This window comes from Balaenoptera acutorostrata, chromosome 16 (genome assembly GCF_949987535.1).
Source record: "Balaenoptera acutorostrata chromosome 16, mBalAcu1.1, whole genome shotgun sequence".
Lineage (NCBI taxonomy): Eukaryota > Metazoa > Chordata > Mammalia > Artiodactyla > Balaenopteridae > Balaenoptera > Balaenoptera acutorostrata.
The window spans coordinates 29,454,569-29,474,051 of NC_080079.1; the positions used below are offsets into that span (position 1 = coordinate 29,454,569).

Below are 19,483 nucleotides of genomic sequence, written 5' to 3' on the forward strand. Positions count from 1 at the left end.
CAGTGATATCAAATTTGGTTACTCATGAGCCTCTTCTGATTAATTCTGATTCTTAACTTTATTCCTCATTCTTGACTATGTACAGTTCCTGATTCTTTATTCCTGATTCTACATAGTTAAACTGTTATCTCATCAGGAAACAATTATTCCTTCACATCTGCCTCCCTAACTAGATTATTAACTCCATGAGTTCAGGGGCCACGTTTTATTCATCTTTGTACCCTAGTGCCTAGCACAGAGTCACACACACAGGAAGCTCTCAACAGATGTTTGCCTCCTAAATGACTCATGTAGGCAGCCATGAGTGAAGTTTAAGGACACATGGTAATTTGTGGCCATATGCACATAACGTTTCATTAAAGAACAAGGAGCTCTAGGCTATATGGCTGCTGGCTGCTCAGCCAGAGCATTACAGGGTGTGAGGATTTTGTTAAGATCATTACACAGGCACAGTCTGTGTGTTCCTTAGCTCTGTGGCTAACTTGTTTCAATTAATTCAGCATAAGTATTTATTGAATCTGGCCACCTGAGTTTAGTGGTAGATAAGAACTATCAGATCACTCTACCTCCCACGTATCCCTCAGATGCATTTACTTCTCTTCATCATCATTGCTACCACCCAAGTCTAGGCCACCATCATCTCTCTACTGGAGGATTCCAATTCATTCTCCACCATGCCATCAAAGTGACCTTTCTGTAAAAAGCATTTCTGATCATATCACTCTTCAAAGCCTTTCAAAGTCTTCCCTCTGCCCTTAAGATAAAGTCTAAACCCCCTAAAATGGCTTAACAGGCCCAGCCTGATCTACCTCTCCAGCTATATAGATCACCACTCACTGCCTAATAGTCTTTACTCCAGCCATATTATCCTACATAGAATTCCATAATTAGACCATGCTATGTTCCAGTGAGAAACTGTGCTCAGGTATGTCAAGAAAACCTCAATAAGCATTTAAAAAACTCAAATTATGGGCTCAGTTTTCCAAAGCTACAGGCTTCTTAAGACCAATTGTTGACAACACTAGTCATCTATCTAAATAAGTGTTTCCTCTTCAAAAAGGTAGAAAGAAAAATACAAAGGAATAGTGCTGCTAGAGGAGAAAAGTTTGAAAATATAAACTTCTTGAGAAAAAGTACCAAGTCTCCATGGCCTAGTTCCTATCAACCAGCACATAGTGGCTGCTCAATAAATGTTTGTTGAATGAATGAATGAATGACCAAAGTGAATAGGAAATGAGAAATTCTGGGGACAGAACAACCCAGAAATATTAAGGGGAGGAGGTATGTGTCCCAATTCTGACCAAAAATGATTCAAGGAAAGGGCTGCTGGAGGTTTCCAGGAAGGGTCTTCACTCTTATAAGAAAGCATGGAAGACCCGTTTCTCTCCTGCAGGACATGAGTGAGGATGCAGGTAGCCCTCCCTGGCTGCTATTATGCAACCATTTAGTAAGCTGACAAAATGGGCAACTGAGACAGAGACTCCCATCCTGACAGCCAATGTTGAACTTGTGGTCCCTCTACCCCTGGACTTCTTGTTATGTGAGCCAATAAACTTTGTTATTATTTAAGTTGGTCTGACTGTTACTTGCAGCCCAAAGCCTCCTAACTGATACTTTCTGGGAAGCAATAAAGAGAAAATCATGTTGAAGATGATGAACACATGTCATCATTTCATTCTGTAGCCTAATCATAAACTAACCTTTAAAAAATAGCAAAATAAATCACTGTTTTAAAGGAATATAGATCTTCTATGCAACTGGTAAGGCATTAAAACTATATCAAATAATTCAAATATATTTTCTGTGAAAAAAGGTATTCAGTTCTCACTGAACTAACAGTAGATTAGACTCTACAGAAGAAAATACTAATGAACCGGAAGGCATGGCAATATATTAATAAAATATCCAGAAAAAACAGAGAGAAAAAAGACTGAAAAAGAAAAAGAAATGACTAGAGCACCAGTGAGCTGTGAGAAAATGTCACACGGCTCAGTATGTCACTGGAGACACCAAATGAAAAGTGGGAAAGGATAGAAAAATATTTGAAGAAATAATGGTTAAAATTTTTCCAAATTTGATTTAAAATTATAATCCATAGATCCAAGAATCAACAAATCACAAACATAAGAATCATGAAGAGAGAATTCCCTGGTGGTCCAGTGGTTAAGACTTCGCCTTCCAATGCAGGGGATGTGGGTTCGATCCCTGGTCTGGGAGCTAAGATCTCACATGCCTCGGGGCCAAAAAACCAAAACATAAAACAGAAATGATACTGTAACAAATTCAATAAAGACTTTAAAAATGGTCCATATCAAAAAAATCTTTAGGGCTTCCCTGGTGGCGCGGTGGCTAAGATCTGCCTGCCAATGTAGGGGACACGGGTTTGAGCCCTGGTCCAGGAAGACCCTACGTGCCGTGGAGCAACTAAGGCTGTGCGCCACAACTACTGAGCCTGCACTCTAGAGCCCGCGAGCCACAACTACTGAGACCACATGCCACAACTACTGAAGCCCATGTGCCTAGAGCCCATGCTCCATAACAAGACAAGCCACCGCAATGAGAAGCCTGCGCACCCCAATGAAGAGTAGCCCCCGCTCGCCAAAACCAGAGAAAAGCCCGTGCACAGCAACGAAGACCCAACACAGCCAAAAATAAAATAAAATAAGTAAATTTAAAAAAATAAATAAAAATAAAAATTATTTTTAAAAAAATCTTAAAAAAAAGAAAAAAGAGGGTTTCCCTGGTGGCGCAGTGGTTGAGAATCTGCCTGCTAATGCAGTGGACACAGGTTCGAGCCCTAGTCTGGGAAGATCCCACATGCCACGGAGCAACTAGGCCCGTGAGCCACAACTACTGAGCCTGTGCATCTGGAGCCTGTGCTCCGCAACAAGAGAGGCCACGATAGTGAGAGGCCCATGCACCGCGATGAAGCGTGGCCCCCGCTTGCCACAACTAGAGAAAGCCCTCGCACAGAAACGAAGACCCAACACAGCCAAAAATAAATAAATAAATAAATAAATAAATAAATAAATAAATAAAAGTAACAAATGTTCAAGTACAATTGGTGTCTTTGAAAAAAAAAAAAGAAAAAAGAAAAAAGAATCATGAAGAAAACTACATCAAGGCACATCATAATCGAATTGTTTAAAACCAGTGATAAAGAGAAAACCTTAAAAGCAGCCAGAGGAAGACACATTATGTACAGAGAGAACAAAGATAAAAATGACAGCAGACTTCTCCTAAGACAAGCCACAGTGAAGCATCATCTGTAAAGTAATGAAAGAAAAAAACGATCAACCTAGAGTTCCATACTCAGTGAACATTTCTTTTAAAGGGAAAACAAAATAAAGACTCTTCCAGTCTTATAAAAGTTTAAAGAATTCACCAACCACAGACTCACACTACTAGAAATGTTAAAGGAAGACCTCTAGGCAAAAGGAAAATGAAACCAGATGGAAATATGAAATCTACACAAAGGAATGAAGAGCCTCAGAAATGGTAAATATACAAGCCTTTTTTTCTTATTTTTAAAAACCTCTTTAAAAAATAATTGAATGCTTAAAGCAAAAATAATAACACATGGTGGAGCTTATAACATATGTAGAAGTAAAAGGTATGACAACAATAGCACCAAGGCCAAGGGGAAAGAGAGGAATGAAAGTACACTGTTGTTAGGTTCCTACACTGTGTGTGAAGAAGTATAATATTACTTGCAGTAATAAGTTAAAGATGTATACTCTAAACCCTAAAGCAACCACTGAAAAAATAAAAACAGAGTTATAGCTAATAAGCCAAGAAAGGGGCTAAAATGGAATCATAAAAAATGTACTCAATTCAAAAGAAGGGAAAAAAAGAGGAAAGACAAACAAAGAACAGATGTGACAAGCAGAAAACAAATAGCAAGACAGATTAAAACCTAAACAATTGATAAATGTAAATAGCCTGAACGGCCCAAATAAAAGGCAGACATTGTCAGATTGGGTAGAAAGAAAGACTCGGCTAAACTCTGCCTATAAGAAGCTCACTTTAAACATAAAGACACAAATAGGCTAAAACTAAAAGAATGGAAAAACATCTATCATGCTAACACAAACACAAGAAAGCTGAAGTTGCTATTGATATATTAATACCAGACTAGTAGATTTCAGAGCAAAGAATATAATCAAAGATAAACAGAGTCATTTAATAATGATAAAAGGGTCAATTCATCAAGAGTACATAACAATCCTAAAGATTTATGCACCCAGTAAGTCTGCCCACCAAGACAAAAAAACAGAAAGATGTCTTTCATGGTTAAAATGCAGCAAGAGCATTCCTGAATCAAAACTGAACATTGCCAAAATGGGGCTTAAGATCTTCTTTATGTAATAAGTGGCATGCAGTTTTACTAATAAAAGTGTGGTATTCCCCAAAAGAGTCAAAGGTGGTAGCGTGTTAAACAGCTTATCAAAATATTTATGACTTCAACACCAAAGCCAATCGAAGCGATGTAAAGCTGACTCACCTTTCATATTGCCTGTCTCGTGGTAATGAAGCACCCCAATGTCGAAAGTCCATGATTAACATAAGTAAAAGGAGGAGACAGGATATGAAGAAGAGTCCTAGGAATGCCACCCGCTGCCGGGGAAATGGGCTCACTGTGGGCACAGTGAAGTACCAGGAGGCTGGGCAGAGGTAGGAAAAACTGATCCTGAAATGAGACAAACATTAGTAAGAAAAGTCTGTACAATCCAGTGCTAAAAAATGGTTTTTAAGCTGAATTAAAGCCCTTCCTGATAAAGGCAAAAAATTCATGCCCCCAGAAGTCTAAATGTTCATTTAGTCTCGAATTTTAGAAAAGGACATATATAGTTCATGGAGCTTCTACTATATAAATAAAAAAAGCCTCCTCTGCTCTTTTTCCTCTGCACTTTGGGATGCAGTTCAAACAACCAACTTCATGTTAATGAAAAGATCACCAGTCTCCCTGTGCAATCTCATAACGCTGAAGAATCAGAGCACTTGTAACATTCCCATCAAGAATGCTGTCAAAAAAACTGGATAGTCAGAAAATTTATTCAACTGATTTTTAAAAATATTTTAATAGGTAACATATGCACACAATAAAAAAAAAATCAAACAGTTTAAAGGATATATAGTGGAAAGTGAGTCTTGTGCCTTAACCCCATCATTTCCCTCTCAGAGGCAACCACTGTTACTCAGGGATAGTCTATGTATACACAAGCATAAATACATACCATATAGGTAATATATCTGTGTGTGTGTCTGTGTGTGTATCTCTGTTCCTTTGGTTTTACACCATACCTATTGTTCTGCATCTTTCTCCACTTACTCTATTTGACAACTGTCTCATTTGGTACATGTTGCTCCACAGAGCCACATTAATCTTTTCTGAAAGCTTCAGAGTGTTATAATGTATGGATAAGCATATTCAACTGTGAAGTTCACTTTCCATAGTAATTCAGAGGGACCTCGGTCTGTTTTCAAAGTTCATTAAAAAAATTGTTTTTTTGTTTTGTTTTTGTTTTTTGTTTTTTTTTAACCTCCTCAAGGGGCACCTAGCCTTACTCAAGTGGAAATTTGAAAGAACATTACAATCTAGCACTTACCAGAGCTGAGCGAGCACTCACTCTATCACCCCGGGGGGCTCTGGGCTGTAAGGTATTGTTGAATCTGCCTTCAAAAGAATGCAGCTTTGATCTTTGCATCCATCTGACCAGGCTGCGAAGTCCAGATGCAGCCCTAGAGCAAACCTCACTCGTAACAATCTCCCAGCCACCCCCCACTGAGCTCCCAGCTGAGGATAAAGTCTGCAACCTTACCTAGCCATGGGTTCCCTTCAGTGGTCTCAAGGCCTGTCACCTCCTTTTCCTTTTGCCTTGAGAAGGTGGTCTCCTCGTCCCAGTCATCTCCGAAGTCTGCAGCCTGGAAAGAGTTGGTTGGGGTTCCGGCTCACCTCCAGCAGTACCCACGAGACTAGACCCCATACCCCACCACGAGAAGCTCATGGCGTCCACCCACTCCCCGGGCTCCCACTCCAGATCCGTATGCTCTTGTTCCTGCGGCTCAGTGGACCCTACCCGGGCTCCCTGCGAGCGGGGTATTCTAGAGGGCCAGCGACGTCCTCGAGGAACCCGCGGTCCGCAGGTGGCGGGGATGGGGGTTCCCTCTTCCCCTCGCCGCCCCTCCCGGCCCCGCAGCCCTCCCGCGCTCACACTCACGGGTCGAGCGGCCCGCCGGCCCCCTCAGCTCCGCTCTGCTAGGTCCCGAGGTGCTCCCCGCGGCCTCTACCCGAGCCGGAAGGAGGCCTGGGCCGCCGGCGGCGCCACGTCCCCAAGGAAACCGCAGGGAGCCAATGACTGACAGGGGGCCCGCGGAGAGGGGCCCGCCTTCCACCCAGCAGGGGCCGCGGGCGAACCAGCTCCGTCGGCCACACGTCGGTCCGCCAGGGTGGCCAGTCCCCTAGAGCGCTAGGCCTTAATGCCCGCCCCGGGATTTCGAGCGCGTCCAATCCGGAAGGGCGTCGTGCGGGGCTCCGCCTGGAGGGGCCGGCTGTGGCTCACAGGTGAGCAGTACCGAGCGGCGCCCAGGTGCCTTGCGGCTGCTGCCCTCTCGGTGGCGCGAGTTCTCTGCTGGCTGTTTTCTCTGCGGCCGTTTTCAGGACAGAGCGGCTCGGGTGGGTGGGTCTCGGGGTGTTCGCGACACAAGTGCATCCCTTGCCTAAAGCCAGTCGGAGGTTTTGTGTCCACAAATCCTGCCCTGCAGAATGGCAGTTCTCCCACCACAAACCTTCCCTACAGCCTCCCAAACAGATGCCCCGGATCCACTGTGTTGTCCCATGAGAAAAAAAAAACACAAGTTGGGGGGGGGGGGGGTAATGATGACTACACCGCAGCGCTTATATCCATTCATTCAACATTCATTGAACGTCTACTGTGAGCCAAACATTAAGAGCGGCTGTGTCCCTGCCCTCCCGGACCTTAACAGTGATACACAAAAGGTAATGTTTCCTGAATGTTGTTTTTCTACCTTGCTTACACCAGCCCCTTCTCTCATGTCCAGGCGGGAGCCGCTTGGACAGGATGAAGTCCAAGTCCTTACAAACTTGGCACACACATGGCCGTCCACGACCTGCCCATGCAGCACCTGCTGCTGCTCCTCGCCTCCCTTATCATGCTCCAGCAACGCACCTCTGTGGTTTCTGCCCTCTTGGGCTTTGCTCACTCTGCCTCCTCCACCCCCTCCCCTCCACCTGCCTTGAGTATCCTTCCCTGCCTCTTTACCAGGTCAACTCGTCCTCATCCCTTACCACTCGATTTAAGGGTCACTTCCCCTAAAAGCCTTACTTGATCTACACCTCCTTTATAGATGCCTGTTGTTTCACTTACCACATTGAATTACAATTATATTTATGTATCTGTCTATCCCAGTAGACAGAATATCCTTGAGGGCAAGGACTATCTGCTTGCATAGCAATGTTGGGCACTGCCTGGCACATAAAATACAACTAATATATGATCAATAAGTGAATGAATGACTGTGGAAATAAATGAAGACCACCCAAATGAGAACAAAGAGGCTATTTATTCTATGCCTGCTATAACAAGGCAGTCAACCACTATCACTTGGCATCTGGCAGAGAATCAAAGGCTGTTAAGGGAGTGGGGAAGTTTAAGGTGGAAAAACAAAAAGGGAAGATTTCATGTATGCACCGAGTATTGGCATGGGGAACCTGGAGGCAGGCTAACTAGAAGCAAGGCATCTTATGTGATTGTTTTGGGGGAGCATATTTGACCTTCTCCAGCTGGTCCTGAGTTGGAAGGGCAGGGGCAAAAATTAGGGACGCTGACGGTCATTGACCAGCCATGAGAGTTCTGGGCTGATTGCTGCAGGGGCTGTGGGTCAGAGTTTTAATTGTCATATACGGTCTGGCCATTATCCAGTTTGCGTATTCAGTCTCTCATGACTGTTTCTTTTTTCCTCCATTACCCTCCCAAACTTGTTGGGTTTCCTAGGTTGCTTTTCTCCTTCAATTCTCAGTTTTCTTTTTTGTCCCTCAGTCCCTACTCTGCTTCAAGTGTTGTATTTTATCCAGGCCCCAGAAACCACATCGAGTATAATAGTTGCATAAAGTTAGGATTAACCACAAAAAAATACAAAATACCAGGTGTTTTTATTCTAGAGCCCAGTTCAGTGCCTGGAATAAGGTAGACATGGGAAAAGCTCAACAAATGTTTTGGCTTTGATTTTTTTTTTAATTCTTGAAGTTGCCTGCCAACTGTGCAGTTCTAAGTCTTATCTATGTATATTTCAAACTCCAGTGTTCCACTAAATGAGTGTTTTTGAGTGGAAATAAAATTCCTATTTATGTTTTAAATAGTACTTGATTCATATGGTTTATGAACTATATTAACTTAGAACTTGAAGGTGCATTGAAACATCTAATTTATATTTTGTAACTACTGTTACAAAATAGAAAAACAGAAAAGAAACCTACATTTTAATCCCAACACTTTCTCATTATACTTTCTTTGTCCATCTGGTTTGGACAATAATCCCTTCAATCAGTTCATATGCCCTCAGGCATGGTAAAGCCTGCAGTGCTTATCTGATTAACAGCCTACAGGGCTAAGTTCTGAGGTTTCCAGTTAGGAGGCCAAAAAAAATGGGTTGAGATCATTTCTCCATCTCATTTGCTGTAATTCAACATGTTGAAACAAATTACAGAAATCCATATTTCAAAACAGGTTTTTAACTGCTTTTTAAAGGCTTGTCTACAATTATATTTGCAATTTTCTCAAGACGTCCTTGACTCTACCCACCCTGAGCAAAATCAGTCAAACCAGTCCCACACTAGGTGTCAGTTGTCTGCATCGCTTTATTTCTCCTCATCAATTCTCCTTCATTCCACACTCCATCCTGCCCTAACCGCTAATGGAATTTAATGTGGTCTTTGCTCTCCCCTCCAAGTTTACTGATCTCTCTTCATGTGTCCTGTAGGTACCTCATTGTCAAAGACCAAATTCACTGTCTCTCCGTTCTCACCTTATCCACCCAAACCTCCTCCATGCATATTCCCAACTTTGACAAAATACCCTGTGATTCACCCAAGCAGGTATCTGCAAGTCATTCTTGTTTAAAAAAAATTTTTTTAATATATCTTTATTGGAGTATAATTGCTTCACAATACTGTGTTAGTTTCTGTTGTACAGCAAAGTAAATCAGCCATATGCATACATATATCCCCATATCCCCTCCTTCTTGAGCCTCCCTCCCACCCTCCCTATCCCACCCCTCTAGGTCGTTGCAAAGCACCAAGCTGATCTCCCTGTGCTATGCTGCTGCTTCCAACTAGCTAACTATTTTACATTTGGTAGTGTATATATGTCAATGCTACTCTCACTTTGCCCCAGCTCCCCCCTGCCCCCCACCGTGTCCTCAAGTCCATTCTCTATGTCTACATCTTTATTCCTGCCCTGCCACTAGGTTCATCAGTACCATTTTTCATTTTTTAGATTCCATAAATATGCGTTAGCATACGGTATTTGTTTTGCTTTCTGACTTCACTCTGTATGACAGACTCCAGGTCCATTCACCTCACTACCAATAACTCAATTTCGTTTCTTTTTATGGCTGAGTAATATTCCATTGTATATACATGCCACATCTTCTTTATCCATTCATCTGTTGATGGACATTTAGGTTGGTTCCATGTCCTGGCTATTGTAAACAGTGCTGCAATGAACATTGTGGTACATGTATCTTTTTGAATTATGGTTTTCTCAGGGTATATGCCCAGTAGTGGGATTGCTGGGTCATACGGTAGTTCTATTTTTAGTTTTTTAAGGAACCTCCATACTGTTCTCCATAGTGGTTGTATCAGTTTACATTCCCACCAACAGTGCAGGAGGGTTCCCTTTTCACCACACCCTTTCCAACATTGTTTCTAGATTTTTTGATTATGGCCATTCTGACCAGTGTGAGGTGATACCTCACTGTAGTTTTGATTCTAATAATTAGTGATGTTGAGCATCTTTTCATGTGCCTCTTGGCCATCTGTATGTCTTATTTGGTGAAATGTCTATTTAGGTCTTCCACCCATTTTTTAACTGGATTGTTTGTTTTTTTGATATTGAGCTCCATGAGCTGTTTGTATATTTTGGAGATTAATCCTTTGTCCGTTGTTTCATTTGCAAATATTTTCTCCCATTCTGAGGGTTGTCTTTTCATCTTGTTTATGGTTTCCTTTGCTGTGCAAAACCTTTTAAGTTTAATTAGGTCCCATTTGTTTACTTTCATTTTTATTTTCATTACTCTAGGAGGTGGGTCAAAAAAGATCTTGCTGTGGTTTATGTCAAAGAGTGTTTTTCCAATGTTTTCCTCTAAGAGTTTTATAGTGTCTGGTCTTACATTTAGGTCCTTAATCCATTTGGAGTTTTTTTTTGTGTATGGTGTTAGGTAGTGTTCTAATTTCATTCTTTGACATGTAGCTGTCTAGTTTACATGCAAGTCATTCTTGAATCTATTCCTTCTACTTCCTTTTCCCATTCCAATTAGTCACTAGGTGTTCTTAATTCAAATGCCTAAAATCCTCTTTAATATCTTCTGATGAAATCTTCTAACTGGTGGCCCTACCTCCAGACCCATGCCCCTCCTGAGTACCCCTCTATTCTGACATAGTGAAATATAATCATGCTATTTCCTGTTTTAAAATCCTTCTGTGGTTTCCCATCTCAATGGGATATAGTTCAAATTCCTTGGCATGGTGTGGGAGATTCTGCTGACTGCCTACCCAAAACACCAACGATCTCTCTTCCACCTTGTTAACAGAATCCCAATTTTATTCTAGTAACCACACTGCTATGCTTGGCCATGTGCTTCAAGACTGCTAGCTCCCACCTCAGCCCTAGGGAGTAAACTGTGACTGGTCTTTACCAATCATGGTGGCCTATTCCCTTACCAAACACTGAGCCTGGGCATATGATGCAATTCTAGCCAATGATACTAAAGGGAAGTCAGCTGTTGGGAGGAATGGGAGGAGGAGGGAAGACATTTCTGGGAAAGGCTTTCTCCATCTTAAAAGGAGTATGTCAATCAAAAGTTTACATAATGAGAGAGAAGAAAAGGCCCCTTTTCTACCTCCAGAAGTCATCTTAAGGGTACCTGGAGCTGCTTTAGTCATCTTACAACCACGGGGGTAGGGGGCAAGCCTGGGAATAACAGAATAGAAATATGGAAAAAACCTGGGTCCTTGATTACATCATTAAGCTGTGAAGGTGACCAACATGGGAGCAGCCCTACTTACGGACTTATTATTTGAGATACTAAATTCATTATTGTTCTTATTTTTAAGTCAGTTGAATCAGGGGATTCTGTTAGCTTTGGTCTCCTAACTGATATATGTGGCTTACAATGCCTGATATGATCTAGCCCCCAACATCAACCAAGCTCCTCAACAGGTATTCTCACGCACAACCCTGACATATTTACACGTCTCAGAATTATGCCTTTTCTTACCTCTGAGCCCTTGTACTTGTTATTACTTCTGCATAAGTGAGTTTCTTTCACTTCTCTACCAAATGAACTCCTACTTATCCTTCAAAACTCAGCTCAAATGTCACCTTCTCTCTATGAGCTCCCCCAGTCAGCTTAGGTGCTTCCTCTCTGCTCTTGTAGCACTTTGCTCATGCATACTTCTATTAGGGCAAGAATACTTGTTTTAAAAGCTGTCAGCTGTTTGAGTGGACCTGGTACCAGCTGGCCAGGTAGGAAGACAGAATATCTAGGTTTTGGACCATAATGGGTATGTTTGGTCAGGGAGAGTGGGATCCCCTGGGCTTAGTCTAGATGGGAGAGGTTTAGACCAAGAAGACTTCAATTACTCTCCAAATAAAATACAGGAATTTTGAGCATTCCCTCTAGAGACTAGGTTCAGGGAGCTCTGGTAAAGGAAAAAACAAATGAGATAAAAGAAAGATGAGGAACCTCTGCAAGATGGTGGCAGTTGGGACTGGAGAGAACAGCCCATGAGAGAGTCCCTGTATTCTTTGTCTATAGTTGCATAACAAATAATTATCTCTCCCAGTTTTCATGGGTCAGGAATTTAGGAGCAGCTTGGCTCAGGGTCTCTCATGAGGTTGCAATCAAGATGTCAGCTGGGGGACTTCCCTGGTGGCACAGTGGTTGAGAATCCGCCTACCAATGCAGGGGACATGGGTTTGATCCCTGGTCCAGGAAGATCCCACATGCCGCAGGGCAGCTAAGCCTGTGCGCCACACGACTGAGCCTGTGCTCTACAGCCTGTGCTCCACAACAAGCCACTGCAATGAGAAGCCCGCGCACCACAACGAAGAGTAGCCCCTGCTCGCCGCAACTAGAGAAAGCCCACGCGCAGCAACGAAGACCCAACGCAGCCAAAAAAATAAATTTTTTTAAACAAAAATAAATATTAAAAAAAAAATATGTCAGCTAGGGGGACTTCCCTGGTGGCACAGTGGATAAGACTCCATGCTCCCAATGCAGGAGGCCTGGGTTCGATCCCTGGTCAGGGAACTAGATCCCACATGCACACCGCAACTAAGAGTTCACATGCCTCAACTAAGACCTGGTGCAACCAAATAAATAAATAAATAAATATTTAAAAAGAAAGAAAGAAAGAAAGAAAGATGTCAGCTGGAGTTCTAATCATCTAACATCTTAACTGGCACTAAAGTATACGCTGCTAAGTGATCGCTGGCAAGTTGATGCTGTCTATTGGTGGGAGGCCTCTGTGCCTTCTCACATGGGACTTTTCCAGGGATCCTTGAGTGTCTTCATGACGTGGAAGCTGGCTTCTCCCAGAGTGATCTGAGAGAGAGGGAGAGTGTGAGTGCCAGGTAGAAGCTTTATTCTTTTGATGACCTAGCCTCAGAAGCCATGTCTTCACTTATGCCACGTATTATTTGTTAAAAGCGAGTCACTAACTCTCAGTCCACATTCAAGGGTAGGGCAATTAGGCTCCACTTTTTGAAGAGAGAAGTATCAAACAATTTGCAGACATATTTTAAAATCACTAATCCCCAAGACATGGTGGTCAGGGAAATTTCAGGTAATAGCATTGACATCTAGGGTTCAATTTTGAATTCTGAGCTATGTTATAATCCTCCCCATGACCCTAAACCTTCAGTAAAGGTCTGATAACACTACTGCCACGTGTTGGAGTATCTTGAGAAATGATGGCATAGCAGTGCAAAAAAGATGACAGCAACTGTAGGAAGTGAATTAACAAGTAGGATGATTGAAAATTTGACAAACGCAGGAAATCAATGCCATAGGTCATTCAGAGAAATGAAAGGCCACTCTTCAGAGATTCCAGCTGGGGAGGTGGGGTGCAGTATGGCAAAGTTTAAAATTCCCAAAGTACTTGGGACGAAGGCATGGGGAGAAGGATATTTATCCCCTTCTCTTGGCATCCATTCCGATTTTGAGTGTGGGCACCTTCCCCAGGCATAGGCCGTGTGTATTTGAGGATTCTGACTTCACCCTGGCTCTAGGAGTGGGACATGCAAGCCAGGTCTAATAAGGTATTGGGCAAAATCCCATCCCTTGGCCACAGCTGTGTTTTCAGGAGTGGGCATATAGTCCAATTCCAGATAAAGAGACATATTTGCTGGGGCAAATAAAAAGTTTATTTGCTTTTCTTATGGAGTATAGTGAGGGAGCCTCTCTCTCTCTCTCTCTCTCCCCTACTTCCTAAATTCTTGATGACATGCTTAAGTTACTAAGTCAAATGAAACCTGAATTCCATTGTATCTCTGGATAGCCAATTATTTGAGCTAATAAATATCCTTTATTGTTTAAGTCAGTATGAAGTGGGTACTATTCTTTCAATTTTTTGTACGTTTGACAATTTTCACAATTAAAATATAGGGAAAAAACTACATTAGATACCATTTTTTCAGCTACCAATCTGGCAAAGATTAAAATGTTTGATGACACACTATGGTAGAAAAGGAGTAAGAAACACTCCATTCTTCCAGATGCTCAGGCCCAAAATCTTGGAGTTACCCTAACCCTTCTCTTGCTCCCATACCCACTCACCACCCTCCATCCAGACCATGAGCAAAGCCCATTAGTGCTACCTTAAGAATGTATCCAGAAGCCAACCATTTCTCACTAACCTCATTGCTACTACACTGGTCTAAACTACTACCATTTTTTTTTTTTTAACATCCTTATTGGAGCATAATTGCTTTACATTGTTATGTTAGTTTCTGCTGTATAACAACATGAATCAGCTTTATGTATACATATATCCCCATATCCCCTCCCTCTTGCGTCTCCCCCCCACCCTCCCTATCCCACCTCTCTAGGTGGTCACAAAGCATCAAGCTGATCTCCCTGTGCTATGCATCTGCTTCCCACTAGCTAGCTATTTTACATTTGGTAGTGTATATATGTCCATGCCACTCTCTCACTTCATCCCAGCTTACCCTTCCACCTCTCCATGTCAAGTCCATTCTCTATGCCTGCGTCTTTATTCCTGTCCTGCACCTAGCTTCATCAGTACCATTTTTTTTTTTTAGATTCCATAAATATGCATTAGCATACGGTATTTGTTTTGCTTTCTGACTTACTTCACTCTGTATGACAGACTCTAGGTCCACCCACTTCACTACAAATAAATCAATTTCATCTCTTTTTATGGCTGAGTAATATTCCATTGTATATATGTGCCACATCTTCTTTATTCATTCATCTGTCGATAGACAGTTAGGTTGCTTCCATGTCCTGGTTATTGTAAATAGTGCTGCAATGAACATTGTGGTACATGTCTCTTTTTTAATTATGGTTTTCTCAGGGTATATGCCCAGTAATGGGATTGCTGGGTCATATGGTAGTTCTATTTTTAGTTTTTTAAGGAACCTCCATACTGTTCTCCATAGTGGCTGTATCAATTTACATTCGCACCAACAGTGCAAGAGGGTTCCCTTTTCTCCACACCTTCTCCAGCATTTATTGTTTGTAGATTTTTTAATGATGGCCATTCTGACCGGTGTGAGGTGATACCTCATTGTAGTTTTGATTTGCATTTCTCTAATGATTAGTGATGTTGAGCATCCTTTCATGTGTTTGTTGGCAATCTGTATATCTTCTTTGGAGAAATGTCTATACCATTTCTTACTGAATTATTGCAGTAGCCTTCTTCCTGGTCTTTCTGTCTCTACCCTTGCCCCTTATAGTCTATTCTGAACACTGCAATCAGTGGGATCCTTTCAAGTATAAGTCAGATCTTGTCACTCCTCCAAACTCTCTAGTAGCTTCTCATCTCAGAGGAAAAGCCCTAGTCCTCACAATAGCCTACAACTCACATACCTCTTACCTCTCTAACTTCACTTCTCACTGTTATTCCCTTCACTCACTTTACTCCAGCCACAGGGGCCTCCTTACAGTTTCTACCTTATGACAGGCCCTGTCTTGATTTAAGTTTTTTGTAATTAGTGTTCCCTTTGCCAGAGTTTTTATGCATCTGTTCTCCATACCCAGTGCTTTACCCAGACCCTTACCTCCTTCACTCTTTATTAAAATACCAACTTCTCAGTGAGACTCACTTAACCATCCTAATTATAACTGTCCTTCCCACCCACACTTCCTATATCACCATTTTATATACAATATGTTTTATTGTCTATCTTCCTGCAACTAGAATAGAAGCTCCATCACAGCAGGAATTTGGCTCAAAAAATGAATAAAGAAGCTCTTTATGTACAGATATGAGATCTCTAAGAAATGTTGTGAAATAAAAAACTGACAGCTAACAAAAAACCTCATATCACATATGAAAATTAACTTGAAATAGATCATAGTCCTAAATGTAAGTGGTAAAACTATAAAACTTGTAAAAGAAAAAAATAGATGAAAATCTTAGTGACCTTGAGCTTAGCAAAGATTTCTTAGATTCAGCAGCAAAAGCATGATCTACAAAAGAAAAACTTAATAAATTGGTACTCATTAAAACTAAGAACTGTTCTTCAAGAGACACTGAAAAAAATGAAAAGATAGGCTACACACTGGCAGAGAAAATATTTGCAAATAACCTATCTGTTAAAGGACTTGTATCCAGAATATAAAAACAATCCTCAAGGGCTTCCCTGGTGGCGCAGTGGTTGCGAATCTGCCTGCCAATGCAGGGGACATGGGTTCAAGCCCTGGTCTGGGAAGATCCCACATACTGCAGAGCAGCTGGGCCTGTGAGCCACAATTACTGAGCCTGCGCGTCTGGAGCCTGTGCTCCGCAACAAGAGAGGCCGCGATAGTGAGGGGCCCGCGCACCGCGATGAAGAGTGGTCCCCACTTGCTGCAACTAGAGAAAGCCCTCACACAGAAACGAAGACCCAACACAGCCATTAATAAATAAATTAATTAATTTAAAACAAACAAACAAAACCCAAGTCTTTACCAAAAAAAAAAAAACAATCCTCAATACTAAATAATAAGAAAACAACAAAAAAAAACCCATTTATAAATGGACAAAAGATTTACACACCTCATCAAAAAAGATATACAGAGGGCTTCCCTGGTGGCGCAGTGGTTGAGAATCTGCCTGCTAATGCAGGGGACACGGGTTCGAGCCCTGGTCTGGGAAGATCCCACATGCCACGGAGCAGCTGGGCCCGTGAGCCACAATTGCTGAGCCTGCGCGTCTGGAGCCTGTGCCCCGTGACGGGAGGGGCCGCGATAGAGAAAGGCCCGCGCACCGCGATGAAGAGCGGTCCCCGCACCGCGATGAAGAGTGGCCCCCGCTTGCCGCAACTGGAGAAAGCCCTCGCACGAACCGAAGACCCAACACAGCCAAAAATAAATAAATAAATAAATAAATAAAATAAGAAAATCCTTTAAAAAAAAAAAAAAAAAAAAAAAGATATACAGATGGCAAATAAGCAAATGAGGTATTCAACATCATTAGTCACTAGGGAAATGCAAATTAAAACTACAATGAGATGCTACTATATACCCACTAGTATGGCTATAAGCAAAAAGGCAGAAAATAATTTGCCAAGAATGTGGTACCATGTGCTACTATGTCATAAGGACCCTTAAGCAGCTCTCTGGAGAAACCCACAAAGAGAACATCTGAGGCCTCCTGCCAACAGCCAGCAACAACTTGACAGCTGTGTAAGCGAGCCATTGTGGAAGTGGATCCTCCAACCCCAGTCAAGCCTTCAAATAGCTGCAGCCCCAGCCAACATCCTGACTGCAACTTCATGAGATAACCTACACCATAACCACTCATCTAAGCCACTATCAAATTCCTCACCTGCAGAAACTGATAGTGAATGTTTATTGCTGCTTTCAGCCACTGTGTTTTATAGTAATTTGTTCACTGAGCAGTAGATAACTAATATACAACCAAAGAGGATTAAAAGAAATAATATATACCTTGCCTGGCACACAGTAAGCCCTTCATAAAAGTTAGCTGTTATAACTGTTGTTGTGTAAATGCATGCATGTCCTTTTCACCAACAGTTGCAAGTTTGTTGAAAAGGACTGCAGCTCATTCCCTTTTTTGCACTCTCTGCCTCTCCTCAGCCCTCTCAGCCCTTTAGCATAGCGCTGGGCACACATACAACAGAAGCCCAGTAAGTAACTCTCAAAGAGGGAATTAAATCCGAAGGTGAAACAATTTCCCTTTGTCACCGTGAGGATAACTTTCCACTTCCTAAAATATTTGACTACCTTTTGGTGCAGTTAATGTAAATGCTTGGACTTTTATATGCTAGTTTGTAATGACTGAGCTGTAAAAGCCAAGGGGTGGAGAGGGAAGACTTGGTTGACTAAAAGGAGGCAATGCAGAAATGCACATTGGATAAGGCAGAGGACCAAGTTAGAGGGTCAGGGATGTACCTGTAATAAAAAGAGTAAAAAATGGGAATTGGACCTGGAGAACAGCCAGGAAAATTACACATATAATTCAGGGCTTCAAGGTTCATGGTTTTGAGGCCCACATCTGCTGTTTTTTGCTAATGATGATGTTTTTATTGTTGATAATGTTTGCTGCCTCCATAACTCTGGCTAGTTGCTTTGAGAAGATATCCCATATTTATAAAGGATTCAATACCACAGAGCATTAAAAATGCATGACATCTACTTAGATAAATAACCCAAGTGTCATTCCCTGCTAATAGCTTATTTATCTTCTTTGTACGTAAAGGACAACAGCCCATTACAGTCTTTGATAATATTCAAGGAAAGTTTTGCAATTTTAGCCATTTTACTTAAGAAATTAAAAATATTTAAATCTACTCTTTATGATACAAAGCTCATACAATAATTGAAGTCATACATGACATGGACCTGAAGTCAGGATATTACTATCAGGCTTATTTGTGAGATATCCCAAATTTCGTGCACTAGTCTAGAAACAAGTTGATTGTTTGAAAAGAAGTCATGTTAAGGGTATCAATTTATATATCTTAAGAACAATTTATTTATTTATTTGAATAAATAAATAAATAATGAGTGAGACAAATTGTAAAGAAGCAAAGGACAGTAACTAGTCATGGGCATCTTGGTTTCTTGACTGGCAGTTAGGTAACAAGATGCCATCAATTTCTGCAGTGGGTGGGTGGACAGTCATAAAGAAAAATAGGTAATAATAATTATAATAATAGTAATAATAATCAACATTTGTTGGCTTCTAACTAACCTATAGTATACTAAGAATTTAACCTTCTTTTTCTGATTGAATCCTGAAACAATCCAATGAAGTACATATTATTACTATTACCATTTTACAGATTAGGTAACTAAAGTTTGGATTAAGTCATGGAACTTCAGCTACACTATGCTTCCCTCCTTGATCTCTTGACAGTCACGACCAAGGCAATATCAGAATGAGTCAGAGGTAAGTCTCTTTGTTTCTTCCTTTCTTAAATCATTGTAACTAACCCTATTTTGGGGTTTATTCCCTTGATCTGGAGAGACAGCACTGTGTGGTTAAGTTTATACTCTGATGTCAGGCAGATAAGTGTTCAAAAGCTGGTTTCACCACTTACTAGCTGCGTGACCTTGAGGAAGTTATTTTCGTTAAAGCTCATTTTCTTATCAATAAAATAACAATAATGACAACACTTCTAGGGTTGCTGCCCTCAATCTTTCTCCACAGCAGCCAGAGAGAAGTTTTCAAAATGCAAAATTGACCATGTCATCTAATTTCAACTCAAAATGAGATCCCATTGTTCTTAAGATATATAAATTGATCCCCTTAACATGACTTTCAAAACCTCTCATGGTCTGGCCCCTAATTCACCTCCCAGGCTGCATCTCAATCTATGCTTCCTCTAGCCCCCAAACACTGGCTTAAGCCTCTCACTACAGGACTTTTGCAATATGACGGTCTCTTTGTCCAGAAAGTTCTGCTTCCCTTACTTAGCTTAATTAACTCTTATCTTTCAGATCGTATTTCAAATGCCACTTTCCCCGTGTAACATAACTCCCTAGACTA

At 41.6% G+C, this 19,483-nt stretch overlaps 1 protein-coding gene across 10 annotated transcripts in view; it reads right to left on the reverse strand.

Annotated features, from left to right (window-relative positions):
• The window catches only part of ENTPD7 (ectonucleoside triphosphate diphosphohydrolase 7), a 79,802-nt gene that overhangs the window by 53,334 nt on the left and 6,985 nt on the right, over positions 1-19,483 (reverse strand). For 3 of the 10 annotated variants that reach the window (XM_057531379.1, XM_057531380.1, XM_057531378.1), the window contains exons 2-3: positions 5,823-5,925; positions 4,505-4,690 (exon numbers count right to left, since the gene is read on the reverse strand). In XM_057531379.1, coding sequence (XP_057387362.1) covers positions 4,505-4,690; positions 5,823-5,830 — 194 coding nt within the window. In that variant the 5' untranslated portion in view covers positions 5,831-5,925. Of the gene's footprint in view, positions 1-4,504; positions 4,691-5,609; positions 5,743-5,822; positions 5,926-6,215; positions 6,490-19,483 lie in introns of those variants that run through there. The other 7 variants (XR_451445.2, XM_007187377.3, XM_057531382.1 and 4 more) reach the window with 5 other exon arrangements.